This window comes from Magnolia sinica, chromosome 18 (genome assembly GCF_029962835.1).
Source record: "Magnolia sinica isolate HGM2019 chromosome 18, MsV1, whole genome shotgun sequence".
In the NCBI taxonomy this organism is placed as follows: Eukaryota; Viridiplantae; Streptophyta; class Magnoliopsida; order Magnoliales; family Magnoliaceae; genus Magnolia; species Magnolia sinica.
The window spans coordinates 39802037-39822760 of record NC_080590.1 but is presented as its reverse complement, the minus strand read 5'-3'; the positions used below and the strand labels follow the sequence as shown (position 1 = coordinate 39822760).

Sequence of the window (20724 nt, the reverse complement as noted above, 5' to 3'; positions counted from 1 at the left end):
TTTTTGGATGAGCATGATATTTTGGTGAATTTATTTAAATTTTTATTTAATCTTATCTTAAAATAATATTATAAGGCCTAGCTTTTTCTCTCTTTCAACTCAAAATGTTTCATTTTTCTTTTATTTACATTTTATTAAAATTTTAATTAACCTATTCAATATCTATGATCGAGTCTGGGTAGCCAGGTCAACTCTTATGGTTCTTGACTCGATGGTTGACCGAACCATTTGCGTACTAGTTTTCAAAAAATGGGACGATATTTTCAATTTCAGTCTTTCATTTGTCTTAGATTCTTTCTTATGATGGGAATCTCCTTTAGAAAATGTTGATAGACCTACCAGGTGATTCATCTTTGACGTTCTTTCAAATGCACTATTTGAGTTTGTATGCAACAGGTTTTGGGTCATTTAGAAGGTGTTCGTAATCCATTACCTCCCTCGATTTACAACTTCTATGTTCTTATTGAGACAACAGGCAGCAACGAATCATATGACAAGTAACCTCTTTTACCCATTTATTCACAAGATGAAAGTGCTTTAAGTGTATGTATAGGTTTGCAATTGTAGATTACTTGCTTGTAAATCTTTCTATTGCACTTAAACACCCACACCGACTCCCTTTCAGTGTTTTTAACTGATTTTATTTTTTTTTACGTGCATAACCTTTGATGCCATATGATGATTGAAGATATTCTACCAAGTGTTACTTATTTAGTAGAGTTCTCTCCTCTCCCCCCAACCCCGCCCCCCCAAAGACATTTAAGTCTTCCAGTTAGACTTATAAAATATTAGGCCTTGTCACTTTGTGTGGTATAAAATATTAGCCCTTGTGTCACTTTGTATGGCTTTCTTTTAGTTCTTGGAAACATGCATGGCTTTCACTTCTGGGTAGCTCTTCATCCGAATTTGTTGATTGTGTTGTCCAATTTACCATTTTTGACACATGTATGTAGTTGAATTCATTAATTCAATTTTAAATAGGACATTGGGATTTCTAGATTGAACATAGTGTGTATTGTTAAACTATGAATAATAGTACTTAAACAAAAAGGTTTCTTGACACGTGTTGGGTATTCTATTATTTTCTCGATGCAACTTTCAAATCATTAACTACATGCCCCTAGGATCTAGTTCTATCATCTAACATCTTCCATCATCACATGTATATCATAAACTAGTACTAAATGCATGAAATACTTCATTTTGTCTATCATTTATGCAAATAAAGAAACCATTGGAACTATAGGCATGGGATATTGCTCCATCTCTCTCTCTCCCATATATATATGAGAGAGAGAGAGAGAGAGAGAGAGAGAGAGAGAGAGAGAGTAATGCTCCCCCACGAACTGTAGCGTAGGGCAGCTATATGCGCACGGCAACACATCGACGCCCCACGCAATCCGCGTCCATCTAGAGTCGGATCTCCTAGCAAAGGCTTTTCGGAAACTAAGTGGGGCCCACCGTGATGTTTGTGAGAAATCCACCGCGTTCATCCTTTTTTCATGCTCAATTTAGGACAAGAGACTAAAAATGACTAGAATCCAAAACTCAATTGGTCCACAGGAGGAAAGAGTGGGAAAAAAATGCCTGCCATCAAAACCTTCTTGGCTCGATCTTGATGTTTATATGCCAACCCTTGATGTTTATATGCCATCCAAACTATTTATAAGGTCATTCCAACTAGGTTGAATTGAAAACACAAAAAAAAAAAAACTTATCTTGATACAAGACTTTAGTGGCCATATGAATGTCTCAAGGGTGGTAATTCAATCTCTGATATTTCCTTTCATGTGGCCCACTTGAGTTTTGGATCCACCTTATTTTTGATTGCATGTCCTAAAATGAGATCGCAAAATGGGTGGACAGAGTCGATTTATCACAAACATTATGGTGGGCCCCACCTGACTTCCCTATGCACAGAAGCCTTCCGTAGAAAATCCGTGTCTAGATGGAAGCGGATTGCGTGGAGTGTGGATTGGGTATTAGCCCTACTAGGACTTGCTAGAGATGGACCGTCCTATTAGGGGCTTTGTGGAGCTCACCATGATATAAGTGTTTTATCCAATGTGTCCATCCATGTTGAAAGACAATTTTAGGGCACGAGACTAAAACGGAGGTATATCAAAGGTTCGAGTGGACCACACCATAGGAAGCAGTGGTGATAATGACCTCACCATTGAAACTTTCCTAGGCCCCACCGTGATGTTTGTTTGACATCCAACCTGTTCATAAGGTCACATGGACTTGGATGAAAGGAAAACATAAATATCAGCTTGATCCAAAACTTTTGTGGCCTCCAAGAGGTTTTTAGTGGTATGTATTCCATCCCTGCTATTCCTGTGGTGTGGTCCACTGGATCATTCAATCTTCCTCACTTTTGAGCTCATGTTCTGATATGATTTTTCAAAATAGATGGACGTTGTGGATAGAACACATACATCACAGTGGGCCCCACAACCCCTGACAGGATTGTTTGTTTCTAGCTAGGTCCAGGCAGAGGTAGTACCCAATCCAGGCTCGATTGGGTGGTGTGCCACGACGCACCGACTTGGGTAGTGTGTTAACGTCATTAAGTTCTGTGGGCCCACCATGATGTGTGTTATATCCAAACCGTTCATCCATTTGGCAAGATCATTTTAGGGCATGAGCTAAAAAAATGGGTTGATCCAAAACTCAAGTGAACCATACCTCAAGGTATGGGATAATGATGACCACCGTTGAAACCTTCTTGGGGCCCACTATGATTTTATTTGCAATACATCTTATTCAAAAGGTCACATAGACCTTGATTACGGGAAAGAAAAAAAAAAAAAAAACAAATATCAATTTAATCCAAAACTTGTGGCCCCAAGAAGATTTCACTGGTCGGCGTTCAATCCACACTACCTTCTGTGGTGTGGTACACTTGAGCTTTTGATTTGTCTCATTTTTTCGCTCATGCCCTAAAATGATCTCTTCAAATGGCTGGACGGTTTGAATATAACACATACATCATTGTGGGGCCCACATAACTTGGTGATGGCTACATGCCAAACGGCCATAATGTGTGCGCATGTGACTCCCCTACACTACGGTTCGTAGGGGGGCATTACTCTCTCTCTCTCTCTCTCTCTCTCTCTCTCTCTCTCTATATATATATATATATATATATATATAGAGAGAGAGAGAGAGAGGGGGGAATGATCACCTGCGCACCGGTTCGCATGGCCTTATGTGCAAACCTTGACGTTAGATGCAAATTGCATATTGACAGCGTTGGTAGTGAGGTGGCTGCTAACAGTGCTCTGTGGGGCCCATCATGATATATGTGTCCTATCCACGCCTTCCATCTATTTTCTAGACTATTTTATGGCATGAGCCCCAAAAATGAGTAAGATCCAAATCTCATATGGATCACACCACAGGAAAGAGTGGTGATTGAACACTTATCATTAAAAACTTCTTAAAGTCCTCAAAAGTTTTGGATTAAGTTGATATTTTAGTTTTTTCTTCATCTAGGTGTGCGAGACTTAATCAATGGGTTGGATGACAAATAAACATTATGCTGAGCCTTATGAAGTTTTTAATGTTGGGCATTCAATCGCTACTATTTTCTTGTGGTGCGGTCCCCTGGAGATCTGGATCTCCCTATTTTATAGCATAATCTATATATATATATATATATATATATATATATATATATATATATATATATATATATATATATATATATATAAGATGGACGGCTTTGATAAAAACACATATATATCATGCGGGGCCAACGAAGCACTCTCAGTAGCCACGTCGCAACAGACGCTGTCAATACGCAATCCACCTCTCCGATTCTCTGGACGTAAACGGATTGACACCAACCAATGGCTAGTGGTCAGTGCTCTGTGTGCCCCACCATGATATATGTGTTTAATCCATGCCGTCCACCCATTCTTCTAGATCATTTTATGGTATGAGCCCAAAAATGAGGTTGATCCAAATCTCAAGTGGACCACACGGTGTTGATTGAACGCCTACCATTAAAAACTTCTTGAGGGCCACAAAAATTTTGGATCAAGTTGATATATATATTTTTCCCTTCATCCAACTCCGTATGACCTAATCAACCAGTTAGATGTCAAATAACCATTACAAATGGGCCCTAGGAGGTTTTTAATGGTGGACATTCTATCACTATTGTTTTCCCATGGTGTGGTCCACCTGAGATTTAGATCTACCCCATTTTTGGGATCAAGCCCTAAAATTATCTTTCAGAATGGATGGACGGCATGGATAAAACACATACATCATGGTGGGGTCCACATAACACTGACCACTAGCCACCTAGCAGGTGGCAACGTCACTAGCCAAACTGCGTCCCTCTGGACGTGAATTTCTTGTGAAAGCCTTTCACGGGAAGTTCCTGCACTGGAAACCTAGGTGGTGGGATCCATATAACACTGACCACTAGCCACCTAGCAGGTGGCAATGTCACTAGCCAAACTGCCTCCCTCTGGACGTGAATTTCTTGTGAAAGCCTTTCGCAGGAAGTTCCTGCACTGGAAACCTAGGTGGGGCCCACCATGATATTTGTGAGAAATCTACCTGGTTCATCCTTTTTTTGAGCTCATTTTAGGATTTGAGACCAAAAGTGAGCAGGATACAATACTTGATGTTTGAGACCATACTTGAGTATTGGATCTAGCTCATTTTTGGACCCATGTTCTAAAAAGAGCTCCCAAAACGGATGTACGACTTGGATTTCTTGCAAACATCATGGTGGGCCCCGCCTAAGTTTCTAGCGGAGGAACTTCCTACAAAAGGTTTTCGCGGAAATCTGCATCCAGTGGGATGCAGTTTGGCTAGTGACGCTGCCACCAGCTAGGTGGCTAGTGTGCTATGTGGACCCCATCATGATGTATGTGTTTTATCCACGCCATCCATCCATTTTGAAAGATAATTTTAGGGCTTAATCCCAAAAATGAGGTAAATCTAAATCTCAGGTGGACCACACCGTGGGAAAACAGTAGTGATTGAATGTCCACCATTAAAAACCTCCTAGGGCGCCCAATTTAATGCTTATTTGACATCTAACCTGTTGATTAGGTCATATAGACTTGGATGAAGCGAAATATATATATCAACTTGATCCAAAACTTTTATTGCCCCCAAGAAGTTTTTAATGGTGGGCGTTCAATCAACGTTGTACGGTGCACTTGAGATTTGAATCAACCTCATTTTTGGGTTCATAAGTCATACCATAGAATGATCTGGAAGAATGGGTGGACGGCATGGATGAAACACATACGTCATTGTGGGGCACACAGAGCAACGACCACTATCCATTGGCTGGTGTTAATCCGTTTACGTCCAGAGAATCGGAGAGGTGGATTGCATATTGACAATGTCTGTTGCGAGGTGGTTACTGAGAGTGCTCCGTTGGCCCGCATGATATATATGTGTTTTATCGAAGCCGTTCCATCTATTTTTTTTATAAAAAAAAATTATTTTTTATATTATTATAGATTACTAGCCCGAAAATGAGGGAGATCCAGATCTCAAGGGGACCACACCACAAGAAAATAGTAGCGATTGAATGCCCAACATTAAAAACTTCATAAGGCTCACCGTAATGTTTATTTGTCATCCAACCCGTTGATTAAGTCACGCACACCTAGATGAAGAGAAAACTAAAATATCAACTTAATCCAAAACTTTTGTGGACCCTAAGAAGTTTTTAATGATAAGTGTTCAATCACCACTCTTTCCTGTGGTGTGGTCCATATGAGATTTGGATCTTACTCATTTTTGGGGCTCATGCCATAAAATGGTCTTGAAAATAGATGGAAGGCGTGGATAGGATGCATACATCATGATGGCCCCCACAAAGCACTGTCAGTAGCCATCTCACTACCAAAGCTGTTAGCATGCAATCCGCGTCTGATGTCAAGGTTTGCACTTAAGGCCGTGCGAACCGGTGCGCATATGATCATTCCACCAACAAACACCACCCCCCCCGGTCTCTCTCTCTCTCTCTCTCTCTCTCTCTCTCTCTCTCTCTCACTATCTATCTATCTATATATATATATATATATATATATATATATATATATATATATATAGGCGAATGCTCACTTGTTCATCAGTTCTCATGAGAAGTTGTGAGCTTTTTGAGAACTCATCTCTTGTGATATGAGCTCAAAATCTGAACGATCCACGTCATGGAACACCCCATGAGACCCCCAAGGCCCAACTTTTACCTTGATCCAAAACTTTGGTGGGCCATGGCGAAAGGAAACTATTTCCTCCCTTTATTTGCCTCTCTCTTTGCTATGGCCCACCAGAGTTTTGAATCAAAGTGAAAGTTGGGCCCTAAAGGTTTCATGGGGTGCTACATAACATGGACCGTTCAGATTTTGGGCCCATGACACGTATGCAAAGGTGCGCAAGTGAGCATGCCTCTCTCTCTCTCTCTCTCTCTCTCTCTCTCTCTCTCTCTATATATATATATATATATATATATATGAAGAGGAAGAGGTTCATGATGTTTCCTGTTGAAATGGAGAACCAATTGAGATGGTTCTGGGATGTGCTAAGAAAACTGCAACCGCCCTGGTAAGTAAGAGAACTTTGTTTATGGTCAAAGGGCTTCAAAGGAACATTGGAGGAAGGCCTAAAAGGACTTAGATTGAGGAGGCGAGAAGGGATATGAATATTTTTTTCAGTTACCAAAGAAGGGACTTGGGAATTTTATTTGGCAAAACAAGATTTGTAATGCCAACAATTATGGTGGTGGTGGTGGTGATCATGATGACGATGACAATGACAATGGCAACGACAATGACAATGATGATATTATTTTCCTCAATGAGTAAAGAAATAAGGGTCATAAAATAACTTTGGGAAGTAATAAATAACACAAATATTCGAATAAACTGCATTAAATTCTAAGTATAACAACAATAGATTTTATGACGTTTATACTGGGATTTATTGACAATGCAAATCAGAACAAATGATACATTTTGAGACCATCTAATATGTTTTTTAAATTGGAATTTATTGACAACTCAGAGCGGGACAAATTTTATATGTCAATAAGATCTTATATGACGTTTATGTTTGAATTTGTTGACAACACAAATTGGAAGAAAAACACATTTTGATACTGTTTCATTATAGAACTTTTGTGAACCCATCGTTGATGAAATTATCATGATGCAACATGTTCTGATATTTTGGATAGTGATTGAACACTACATATGTACTACTGTGACACTTTAGTTGTGATATTCAATTCCTATTTTCTTTTTAAAAAACCATAAAATGCATGGATATTTCACGACGCCAAACGGTTTATCTTTTCTATTTAATCATTTTGTTTCTTCATGGATTGTTAGGTCATTAAGTTAAACATGTTTCTTTTAATCTCATGTTCTCATTTGTAGGGAGAAACTTGAGGCTTTCCTACTACGCTCCATGGAAGGTGGTCTCATATCTAATGGTGTTGTTGCACAAGATATAAACCAAGCATCCTCATTTTGGCGTATCCGTGAGGTTCCTTCTCATAAATTTCATTATTGTTGAATTATATTACAAGTACGATTCAAGATTTTAATAATAAGTATCATCGTCATTTAAGTCTTATTATCCCAATAATATATATATATATATATATATATATATATATATATATATATATATATATATATATATATATATATATATATATATATAAAATGGGAAAAGGTTCTATGCAGTCGAGCTCATGGGAACTTCCCATGAGGTCGAGTTGTGTGGGCCCCACCATGATGCATGTCAAACATCAACACCGTGCATTTGATGGGTCCCCTTTAAATTATGGGATATCCCAAAAATCAGCCATATACGGAACTCAGGTGGGCCATACCATCTAAAATCATGTGAAGACATGCCTAAAACATATAAAAGCACTTGGTGGGGCCCACCCGAAATTTGGATGTGTCTAAAACCTGGTCCGACCCCTCATCCAAGTGGGACACATACAATGGATGGGCTGGATTTGTGAACCACATCTCGGTGGACCAACAAATGATTATGAATGTTTTAATGGAGGGTAACCCCTCTCAACTTTTGTATGTGGTGTGGCCCACACAAGTCACGGATTGACTTGATTTTTAAGCCCTAGGCCCACCATGGAATGGTGCATCTGACTGATGGGGTAGATGTTCGACACGCATCACGGTGGGCCCACACAACTCGACCTATATATATATATATATATATATATATATATATATTAGGTGGCATTTCTTTTACAATGTTTCTTATGAAATAATACTTGGAAATTATTTTGTTCAGTACTAATTTACTCCTAACATCAAGTGGATTTTCTATGTTGTACTTACATTTCACCATTTATGTGCATCTTTTCATGCATTTGATCCAACTGGCCTAATTTAGCAAATGCATATGTTCAGCTTTAGTTTGACAACAAGGTATTGTAACAAAACCAAGCCCACCCTACCAATGATAAGTTCAAAGTTTGTCTTGTGATGCCAATGCCACATGAGATATTATGGAACAGATCAACAAGACTCATTGGCGGGAACTCAGCAAGTGTGAATGAGGAAAAGAAGTTGCCACTGGTTGGCAAATCTTGGAGTTCATAGAGTCACGTGACCCAAAGATGAAATGTTTAATAATTTGACTTGAAATGTTGACTACATGTAAGGCCTAGCTTTTGGAAATTCGAGTAAAGGCCTCAGAATCTGGAAAGGAGATCTTCACAGGTGTACCATGGTTACAAATATTTGAGGGTTATAGTGTAAGGGGAGTGGACTCGCCTTGTGATGCTTCTTGATCGCCTATCAGCCAATCATTTAGGCCTTTGACCACATGGCCAGTGATCACAACCTAGCCACACGCCCACTTTCTCCCATGTCTCAAGGAAGATTATGAAGCTCTAGATCCCTTGCACCCTACTCTTCCAGGTGACTAGGGAAAGGATTTGACTAAGGGTATGAGATAGAGTGATATAAGGATGGCCAACGTTGGTGATTGAGATGGTGTAACGGTTGCCAAAGGGAGTATAGTGGTGTTGCAGGGATGGTAGTTAGAGGTCAGGCAGATGATAAGAGGTGGTGTAGAGATGGTACGAAGGGATGGCGTGGATGTGGTGGCTAGGGATGGCCAATGGTATGAATGTAAGGATGGCCAATAGTGGTGATTGAGATGGTGTGGCAGTTGCAGGAAGGGGCATGGCGGTGTTGTAAGGATGATGGCTAGTGGTGAGGTGGGAGAGTGGAGTTGGTGTGGAGATGGGTGGCCAGAGGTGGTATGAAGGGATGGTGTAGAGGTGGTGGTTAAGGGTATTGAGAGATGTGTAGAGATGGGTGATTGGATGTGCTACGGTGTAAAGAGGGTTGTGTGGTGACTAGAGGTGTAGGGATGGTGATTGGATGTGGTACGGTGTAAAGAGGGAATGGAGAGCTAGAGATGGTAAGGAGGGAGGGAGGGATACAAAGAGTGATCTAAGGCATGCATTTGTAGATTTAATCATTCTACATGTATTCCAACCATCCATGGGAGGGAGGGAGGGAGGGATACAAAGAGTGATATAAGGCATGCAGTTGTGGATTTAATCATTCTACATGTATTCCAACCATCCATGGTTCCACAAAAAAAATATATAATAATAATAATAATAATAATAATAATAATAATAATTCTGATTTTTATGTAAAAACAAGAACATTGTAATAAACGAAAAAGAAAATTTATATAAACAGCACCAAACCAACAATAAATCTAGCAACATAGTCGATTTGGTGTTGGCATCGTCAATATAAGTATTTCCAGGAAAAATTTATTAAAAGAAATTCAACATTTACCTCTTTTTTCGATATTCCCCTAAGTGGTCCACCCGAGTTTCAATACGTCCAAAATGCTTTGATTCTTTATTTTAATCAACAAACGGTGCACAAGAGAAGTTGAAATTGGTTTAGGATCAGTCCCAAAACCCAAAAAACGTGAAGAGAAATGGAAGAAAAGTGAATTTCGACCCTCACGCCGCCAGTTTTATTTGTATTTTTTCAAAATGTCCCCTTTTTCAACTGTTATGTATTTGACCGTTACACTCCTGTACCGGACCATTACGAGTCTAATCTTTTGGGGGTACCCGTTATGTCCCTGTATCGCATCACCACTGATACCGTTATGTAACAGCCATTACAGCTGTTATGTAACCGATCCGGCATACATTGGAGAGAGGTAAGGCTTCCTTAGGAATGAGAGTCCTGTAGAGAACGAGGGAGAGAAGCCTTGTTTATAGATGTAGAAACAGGTAGTTTAGGGACAGAAATCAAAGATCCACCTTTATCTTGATTATACTTAAATACAACTAATGCTTAAATGTGATCTAATGTTAGTATGACATTCATATCCATCCCATTTTTCATGGGCTCTTAACGGATCTCTACCAGGCCTAACTGGGATTAATAGTTCAGTAGCATGTTTGTAACAGTTTATAGAATCAGTCTTCAACAGTCGGAAGGGACTTCACCATCAAGAACTATTCCACCTAGTGTTGGGAATCTAAATTTCGTCAGATCTAGATCAGATGCGTTGATCATTTTTGTCTGCTACTCATGATAAGAGCCCAGTGGAACTGTATCAATTTCATTTTACTAGTGTGTATAAGTATAACATCCTTAACTCCTCTGTATCTGATGTGATGTTTGTTACATATGCAACATCCTATATCAGGTTTTGAGCCTCCTATTCCATTTCCAAACTCATCAAGGGGCAATGCCTCTGAAAAAGCAGAGGCACATCGAAGTTCACCATGTACAAACCAAGAGCCTGCCAAAGCTGCGGTTATCTTGAAGATGAATCTTTAGGGTCTGTTAGGAGATCAAAAACCTCAAAAGAAAAACAGATGCAACCACTGGCATGCAAGGAACATTTGAAATATTACTTCAATCCTGAAGTAACTATTGGAATTATATCCTGCTGTGGCATTGAGAAATTACATTCTCCAGCTACTCCATCATTATATCACATTCATAATCTTAAGCCCTCCCAAAATGTTTGCTTTCTGTTAGAACTCAATGGAGTGCCGTTGGTTTTTTCAATCATGCAGGAAAGATATGGAAACTTGTCTGGTTTGAGAAAACAACTGATAATTTATTCTAGATCTGACATTATGTGGGTATATGAAGAAGGTTAAGCTGATGGGGAGTTTCAATTCTTATAGTGAGATTGGTTGCTAAGGAACAGCAATATGATCTTCACACAATGAGGCATTCCATCTACATATTTTGGTTTTGGAGGGTTGTCAAAGTCTCTGATCAGTGTAGGCTGAAATAAGGATGTTCAGATGGATCAGTGGCAAGACAAGTATGGATAGAGATGGAAATGCAAGCATTCAAGCGAACTTAGGAGTAGCAGTGATAGGTAACAAGATGGTTTGGTTGTGTGCAACAGAGACCACGAACTGCACCGTTTTGGAGTGAGTGTATTCGAGTTGAAGGCTCAAAAAAAGAGCAAAGGGGGAGGCCCAACAAAATGCGGTTAGACGTAGTAAGAAAGATTTGATGACATTTGACAGAGGATATGGCCCTTGATAGAGTGGACTGCAGAACGGGACTTGTGTAGCCGACCCCAATTAGTTGGTAGTATCAATATCATCGAAATATCTCTGATATTATCTTTATCTCCAGCTCAGCGATACCGATAACACTGGTAGCGATACCGATAACGTTGGTAGTATCGGCAATTCCAAGTATTAGCAATGTATAGCTAAGTATCGCCAACGTATCAATATTGTTAATGTAATCACCAATATTTTCAACTATATAAATTCTTGGAGTTGCTTGTATTGCCAATGCATCAATATCGTCAATATTTTTTACTATGTAGATACTAGGTAATGCTTATATCATAAGTGTATCAATAATATCGCCAACATATTAATATCATCAAAATTTTGTTTATTAGAAAAAAAAATTATTTTAATATCTTTTATGGGCACATGGTTGTATGTAGTGTTTAATTTGTCATTGATAATATTGATAATATTTCAATATTATTGATATTGCAAAACGCACGATATTGAGACCATAATCTTTCATTTCCTTTCCAATTGTTGATGATTGATTGGTGAAATATCATGTGTTGTTGATATTTTGCAATATCGATGGGTGTTTGGATGGAGGGTTGGATGGTTAAATAGGTTGGATGGGATGGTTGGACTGATTTCTTACAACAACACATGCTTTTAAGGCCCCATTAAATGAAAACTTATTATGTATGCATTGTTTTTGCGACTTTTTTATTTCTAAATATGCAAATATGTACATTTTAACATCTCCTAAAGTTACACTGAAAATTCCACCATTTTTCCCATGTTTCTTCGCATTTCCGGTTATCGGCGATATCGATATTGTCTCCGTATCCCTGGCCAGCGAAACTCGTAGCGATACCGATACTTCGAACACTGGTTGGGATAAGGCTTAGATGATGATGATGATCCTCTCTTAAGTACTTTTTAGCAGTGTTTTAAATAGTGGTAGCGTGATGCGTAGCGCTCAGCCCTCTATAGCGTGTAGTGTAAATACGTAGCGTGTAGCGTAAGCTACACGATATTTCTATTTTTTAATTTAAAAATAGGACAAATATAATAAATAGTGAAAAAAAAAAGGAAAAAAAATATAAAAATGCCTAAAAGATGATTCATTTTGTCAATTATAAGCATGTTCCAAAAAGTTATTGGTTATCATTTATCAAAAGCCAATCCACATATATAAGCCAAATCAAATAATTATCACATCAACAACTTCCTAAGCAAACCACTTTAATTAATAATGTCTAATTGAAACTACAAGTCACAATTATGAAAAGAAATAAAACTCGCATAGGTTAAAAGTATCAAGTACAATACAAGTATCACATTCCTCAACATTAGAAACAAAGAAAACATGAAAAAATAATTAAAAAAAACTAAAATAGTAAATAAATACATTGTAGCTTACACTACGGACGCTATGCGCTACGTAGCTGTAGCGTACGCTACGACCCTTGTAGCGTGTGCTATAGGGGATTTACGCTATTTGAGACGCTACGTAGCGCTACGGCCACGCTACGCTACATAGCGTACGCTACGGGCGCTATTTGAAACACTACTTGTTAGTTAGGCAATGATAAATTAGCTTATGAACAGTGTGGTGATATATTTGCCAAGTGAGGATTTGAACTTGATTTTCGTCTGTTTGGGACCTATCATACTGTTGTTTCTCCCCCAAGTGAAAACTTATACTCAGTTGCTAGTATTTAAGGTACATTTTTGCAAGCACTCGCCTTTCCGGTTTGATTTTCTAGCTCCTACAGAAGGAGTGACTGGAAGGACTTCTGATATTGATTATAACCTTGTATTGAAATTTTATGAACTTGTAGGTTTTACAAGTTAAAAACCTTGTAATTAGTATATTGCATGCGTCATTGTATTTTAGAGCATGAAGCAACTATAGGTCATTACACTATTTCAGCTTTGCTCGAGATGTTTGCGTTGAAAAAACCTTTCTTATGGCGGCAGGGTATAACAGAAGCACTGGCTAAAGCAGGGGCTGTCTACAAGTATGATTTGTCATTGCCTGTTGAACAGATCTACAATATTGTTGAAGAAATGCGACTGCGACTTGGTAGTTTATCTTTAGTTCCTCTACTCTTTTTTTTCTTTTACACTGTCAAGTTATCAGTACTTCTGTTCAATATTTAGTGAATAGCTCGTTTATGACTAGTTGCAGTTAGCTTTCTTTTGGATTTGTATTAGCATCAAAGTGGCTATCAGAAAGCGTAAATGGAATTGGTTCTGTAGTCATCTTCTTCGGTAAAAATTTAGAATTTCTTTTACAGGTCAGTCGGCAAAAGTACTGGGATATGGTCATCTTGGAGATGGTAACTTGCATCTGAATATCTCAACACCTGAATATAATGATGCTGTAATTTCCTTGGTCCTCATTTAATCAATAACTCACCATTCATTGGGAACATTTTCCCTTAGCTCGTGGGTATTTTCACTGTGAATATACCAGGTATTGGCACAAATCGAGCCCTTTGTCTATGAGTGGACATCTAAGCATCGAGGAAGTATCAGTGCAGAGCATGGCTTAGGACTGATGAAAGCAAATGAAATACATTACAGCAAGTCTCCAGAAACTGTAAGTGGTTACTGTCTTGGTTCCTTCTACATAATATCACTGGCATTATTTGCATAGTTGTCTTGTTATTGAAGGTTATGATCGTCCTTTCCGTTATGAAGTGAAAATAACCTTCAGATCATTCCAAATGCTGGATGTGCCTTTCTTCAAATGAATGCCATTAGGCTCCTTATATTGGTGTGCTCTTTAAGATTATGGAAGTTTGAATATGTTGGTGTACACAGGTCAAAATACACCTGCGGCACACACAGAATTGACACATGTGGAGCACCATATGTGATTAGGATTAGAGTTAGACTAGAATTAGGATTAGTTTCTCTAAATCCCATTTTCATTGAAGTCTTCTATTGTACATCAACTGCTATATAATCTTCCCTATTAATGTACTCTCTTCTCACGTTCTTCTTCTCTTCTTCTTATTTATCATGGTATAGAGCTTTGCTGATCCTGATTCTTCTCCTTTTTCTTCTCTATTCCTCTTTCATCTTTTCTCAATTTTGAAGGTCTACCATTAGATTTCTGCTTGATTTTGTAAGATGGTGAAAGAGAGATAGGTTTTCTCTATTAACATCCTATAAATGCAATCCTAATGCATCATTGATTCATCTGGAAGAGTCTTCTCCACCGGCCTTTCTCACGAGAGAAGCATTCTCAAGCATCTATCTGTACCAGAATCCTGTTCCTGTAGGTTTTTCAGTTTGAATCTTAGTCAAAGCCTCTCCAGGACCATCGGATTTCAATTCCAGCCCTATTTCTGGCTCCAGATCGAGTCAGGCCTTCTCTAACATTGCTGGAAATCCTTTTAGGACCTTCTATTGCTTCCAGAGCAATTGAATCTAAACTAGAAAGCTTCTAACACCATGGGAAGTCCTCTGTGGACCTCTTATTGCTGCCAAAATCAATCCCCACCTCCTCCATTTTCACTGTTATTACTTTCCAATGCCTCTATTGTCACCAGAAGTCCTCTATAGGCCTCCTATTGCTGCCGGAGTCACCAAATCTAGACCAAAAACCCTATGACGTCGCCAGAATGTAGCACCACTGCCTCTACATTTGCCGAAAGTCATCTACGGGCCTCCTATTGCTGCAAATTTGTTGTGTGCCACCTCCATTTGGTGTAAGTGCCTCTTACCAACCCCAAATCTAGCTTGTGGATCTCCTGGACCATCATCTACCATCAGATCCCCCCTAGACGAGCTGTTGGTAGCAAATCCGACTTTTGGTCCTCCAACAGACACGTGATCAGCCTCCAGGAACCTCAGATGGTTCTTATCATCTCTAAAAAAAATTAAAACAAAAAATTCCTTTAACTGGGAGATAATAAGCACTCCCAGGTTTCGCTAGGATAAATGGATAGTCCTAGTCTTACAGTTACTACAATCAAACTAGACGGCACAAATTATTTAAAGTGTTCCCAAGCAACTCAATTGTATATTAGAGCACAGAAGAGATTAAGATGCATTACAGGAACCAAGGTAATCGGGAATGATTATCCCATGTATGATGAATGGAAAAGTGAAAACTGGCTTGTAATCTCTTTGTTGCTAAATTCCATGTAACCAAAAATTAGTCGTGGGCTCTATCTCTTGAAAACCGTGAAAGATATTTGGGATAAAGTCGACAAAATATGCTCTCACCAAGAAGACTTGGCTCACCTAATCAACTTCACACAGAGATAAACAATCTCGAATGGGATAGATGGAACCGTTGAAGAATATTTTGCTTGAACAAAAAATGGGAAGAATTGGATAACTTTCAAACAACTATTCTAGAATTGAAAGATCTGAAAAATCAAATATGTCAACTTTGAACCTTTAAGTTTCTTGGTGGTCTTCGTTTAGGCCTTGAGCCTCAACGTATGCAGATTCTCGATATAGAATCTCTTTCTACCCTCAAATTCATATATAACTAAATACGCACAGAGGCTAGACGACAGAATGTCTCACACTCTATTCTTCCAAAATGGTCAACCTTGATTACAGACTCAAGAAATGCTAAGGGGCAGGGAACAGGATGAGGAAACATGGACAAAGATGTATGGGGATGAAGCCTTTTTTTTTGCAACTTATATAATCAATTCGGCCTCGACGATGTTCTCAAAGGCAACTACGTATTACAAACCTTGCAGCCTCATGCTTTTCTATTTAAACTTCCTCTAAAAGTCTTTGGGTGCAACTGCTTTATCCACATTCTCGGACCATCTTGTACCAAGCTAGGACCACAATTAATTAAAATGTGTATTCTTAGGGTACTCAAACTCTAAAAAAGGGTACAAGTGTAATTGTCCTATAAATCGAAAGAGATATGTTTTTAAAGATGTCACATTCATTGAAAATGTACCTACTTTTCAATTCATTAGACAATATACATACTTTTGCACCTTTTCCCCTTCCTGTCATAGATGAGTCCCATATTGAAGAAGTGCCAAGCTCCATTTCAACCAAAGAACTAAGGGTCTACTCTCGGAGGAAGAGACTTCACACTCTTCCCGAAGATTGGAACCAAAATAGGTGGAACTCCAAATTGCCTTCACAAAGGAACTCGATCTTATACACATCACCACATTGGTAACTATGTCTTATATAAATATATCTCTCTCCTCCTTATCAATCATAACTTTCATTTATATCTTCTATATCTATCCCAACCATGATTGTAGATGCCCCGAGTGATCCTAAATGGAAAGCAACCATGGTAGAAGAGATGTCTGCCTGTGAAAAATAGAATACTTTAGAGATAAACACTCTTACATCAAGCAAACCTAATTTTTGGTACAAATGGATATTCACTATCAAATACAAGGCTGATGGAACGATAGATAGATATAAAGAAGTATTGGTTGCCAAGGGCTTCACTCAATAGTATGGAGAAGATTACAATGAAACTTTTTCATCGATGGAATATTTAAACAATGTCCGCATCCTCCTGTCTATTGTTGCGAACCAGAATTGACCTCTCCAGTTGGATGTCAAAAGCATGTTTCTACATGATGATCTTCATGAAAAAAATATGACCCTTTCTCTTGGTTTTCAGCCTAAGAAAGAGACTGGCAAAGTATGTCATCTTTTGTACAGCCTCAAACAGTTGCCTCAGGCCTAGTTTGAAAAACTTGGCAATGCGATTCCCAACATTGGATTTAAAAGAAATGCCTTTGACTATTCTGTATTTGTAAAATCGATGAATGGTAATACAACAATTCTTGTCATATATGTTGATGACATAATTCTAACCGGCACAAGTACATCGGAGATAGATAATGTAAAGAAATTCTTAGCCTTGTCATTTAAAATAAAGGATTTAGGGTTGTTGAAGTACCTTCTTAGAATTGAAATGGCTCGCTCAAAACAAGGAATCTTTTTATCCCAACATAAGTATGTGTTGGATCTTCTCTCTGAAGTTGGCTTATTTGGTGCTCACATATTGATATACGTATTGAAGTAAATCATAAGTTACATGAGGGGCAATCAAATGAAATTGACAACCCCAACATATATTGTCGAGCAGTGGATCAACTAATTTATCTCAACTTTACTCATCCTTTTTTTTCCACACGCACTCACATGACAGCGGATTTTCTCCACAATGGATACTCGAATCCATGACCTCGTGTTGAAACTCTTGTGAGTCTACCATTGAGGCATGAATAAGGACCCAATCCATCCTATCATCTCTTATGCAATTGAAATTGTAAGCTAGTTTATGCGAAGACCTTGTCGCCATCATCTCGAAGCAAGCTACTCATGGTCGTGGCCTTCTCTATTCAAATCATGGTTATTTGAATATAACTGGGTTTTGTGATGCTGATTGGGCTAGCTCCTCCTCTAATCAACACTCTGCTACAAGGTATTGCATGTTTGTAGGAGGAAATCTAGTTACTTGGAAAAGTAAGAAAAAATATATTGTTGCCAACTCCTCTGCCAAAGCTAAATATCAAGCAATGGCTCATTCAGCATTTGAATTATTATGAGTGAAAGCTATCCTTTAGGATATGGGATTCATAACGATTTCTTCAATTCCACTACATTTCGATAATCAGGCGACCATACATGTTGCATCTAACCTGATTTTCTATACACGCACAAAGCACGTTGAAGTCGACTGTCATTTTATTCGGGAGAAATTAATTATCAAGCTTCTTCATACATCCTTTGTTCATTTAGAATATCAGTTAGCAGATGTCTTCACCAAATCCACATCAACAGTGTGCCTCAAGACCATTGGTATTAAGCTCGGCATGGATGATATCCATGCACCAAGTTGAGGGGGAGTGTTGGTGTGCACATATCAAAATATACTTGCAGTGTACACAAATTTTTGTACATATGTAATTAGGATTAGAGTTAGACCTAGGTTAGGATTAACTTCTCTATATCCCGTTACCATTGAAGTTTTCTATTGTAAATCAGCTACCCTCTTAATACATCATTAAGAGGGAAATAATATACTTTCTTTTCACGTTCTTCTTCTCATCTTCTTGTTTATCATAATCAAAGAACTATTAAATTCTGTCCTGCAGTAACATTTCATCAAGTGAACAAGGGAATGTTGGTAACTATTTATTGTGAAAATATAATGCTGATGGGGGTTGCCTAACATTTTAAAATATTCATATCCAAAAGTTCATAACACTGAAACGGTGAGCTAACCGGTTATTGAGAAGATCAGTATAAAACTTCAAGTAAATTTTGATTATGCCCATGATGTGAAATTCATTTGATTGTTCCTATTATCTTGAAAACCCTGGTAATCTAGCGACAGTTGAAACTTGGGAGTTGGGTCTACCCATCACCTCTAAGAATGAAGATTGTAAGGTATTTGTAAAAGCAATACATTTAGCAGAGCAATTTAGGAAGCTCATTTGTTCCTTGATGTTCTAAAAGTCTTCTTTTGTCAGATTAAAAGGTTAAGGTAAGTTACAATACAATATGTTTGTGTTTCTTCTCCGTTACGAGAATATTAAGCTGTTTTGTATAAATTATTGAGCTTCTTCTATTGTATGTTGATTAGGTGCAACTGATGGTTTCCATCAAGAAGTTGTTGGACCCCAATGGGATTATGAATCCATATAAAGTTCTTCCATACTCTCTACTGTCCTAGGACTGCTAGGTACAGCACTTGAACCTTTCTCCTTCACTACAGAGGGCAAGTTATGCTGCTTATCAAGTTCAGAGACCATCTAATTTCTCGATGCTATGAACAGTTAATGTGAGTTGGTGGGCTTCTCCATATCACGACAAACCTACAATTCATGTATGAGAAGGAATCATGCCTGGTTGATCCAGTATGGCCAACATATGGAAAGGAGGCGAAGGAATGGATGGATGGGGAGCTCCTTTATCTTTCACGTGAAATCCAGATGATGTGGTTGCCATAAATGGAACTTAATTTCATTCAGTCAACCAAACTCTTCTTCCACTGCTATTTAAACAACAACATTGTCTAAGCTGCTACAAGAGTTAATATTGGAAACATTCACTTGCTGTAATAAACCAATGCATGCTTACATCTTGATTTTGATTTGCTTGGATGTATAATCATTTGTTCTTAAAGTGAACTTTCTTTGTCCTTAACCGGATAGCTCTTTAGATTGATGCCTGTCTCAATCTCAGTTCTCTCAAAGAAAGTAGAGGGCTACAATACTGCATATTGGGGAGAACCTATTATTCATATTAATTAAAATCGTAGTTGTGATTTCAATTATCATGATAGCATAAAAACGATGAACTGAGAATTTTGTTCATATAGCACCTTGAAAACGCTAGTGTACTACTTGTCCACATTTGTGGCCCCTCCAAAATAATATGCTTCTTTTCTCTCTTTGGTCATTCTTCCATTCAAAGGATTAGAATCCTTAAAATTGTGTCAGTAACATTGTACATTTGGAATGAAGGTGAGATGTCTACTATGGAATAAAAGATGAAGTCAGGTATTCTTCAACATCCGCAAAGCAATGAAGGCAATGCCTTTGATTCTTCTCTACTGAAAATTGTAGGATCAGTCGATGTAGTAAATCAACAAATGACGCAGAAAAGGACCTGCACTGAGTTGTCTCTATCATCTCTAACCTTGTAGGGATTTTAGCACTACTCCCTCTTCTTTTGGGGAAGGAGGCAGTGGTTCTAACCTTTCCTGCCCTTCGTTTACACAATCTGAATTTCTGAAGAAGGCCCATGTTCAATGTGCATTTTGTAGTTGGTGTATTCTGGTTGATGAAAATTTCACTTCTGAGCTAGGGTTGTCAATGAGACTCAGATCTGCAGATACTGGAAGCATCTAACCCATGTAATCAGATTCGTCCAGAATTGGGCCCAATTAACAACCAGGCCGGGTTAGGGTCCAATGATTTACATCCAATTAGAAACCGGATTGGATCAGGTACTGAATATCTGTTTTTTTTTTTCCATTTGTTTATTTAATTATACTTACTATTTATGAATCTCACATTGAAGAATGGATCCAAATCTAAATCCATATCTGAACCTCATTTCGGACTCAACTCTAGACTTGATTCTGAATCCAAACCCTAGTTCAAATAAAACAGGTGGAGGTAGTAAGA

At 38.3% G+C, this 20724-nt stretch overlaps 1 protein-coding gene across 3 annotated transcripts in view; it reads left to right on the top strand.

Annotated features, from left to right (window-relative positions):
* The window catches only part of LOC131233918 (D-2-hydroxyglutarate dehydrogenase, mitochondrial), a 64258-nt gene extending 44520 nt beyond the window's left edge, over positions 1-19738 (top strand). The window contains exons 10-16 of one of the 3 annotated variants that reach the window (XM_058230775.1): positions 397-497; positions 7419-7527; positions 13544-13649; positions 13864-13949; positions 14043-14168; positions 19176-19274; positions 19369-19738. In XM_058230775.1, coding sequence (XP_058086758.1) covers positions 397-497; positions 7419-7527; positions 13544-13649; positions 13864-13949; positions 14043-14168; positions 19176-19265 — 618 coding nt within the window. In that variant the 3' untranslated portion in view covers positions 19266-19274; positions 19369-19738. The other 2 variants (XM_058230776.1, XM_058230777.1) reach the window with 2 other exon arrangements.
* The last annotated feature ends 986 nt before the right edge of the window (positions 19739-20724 follow it).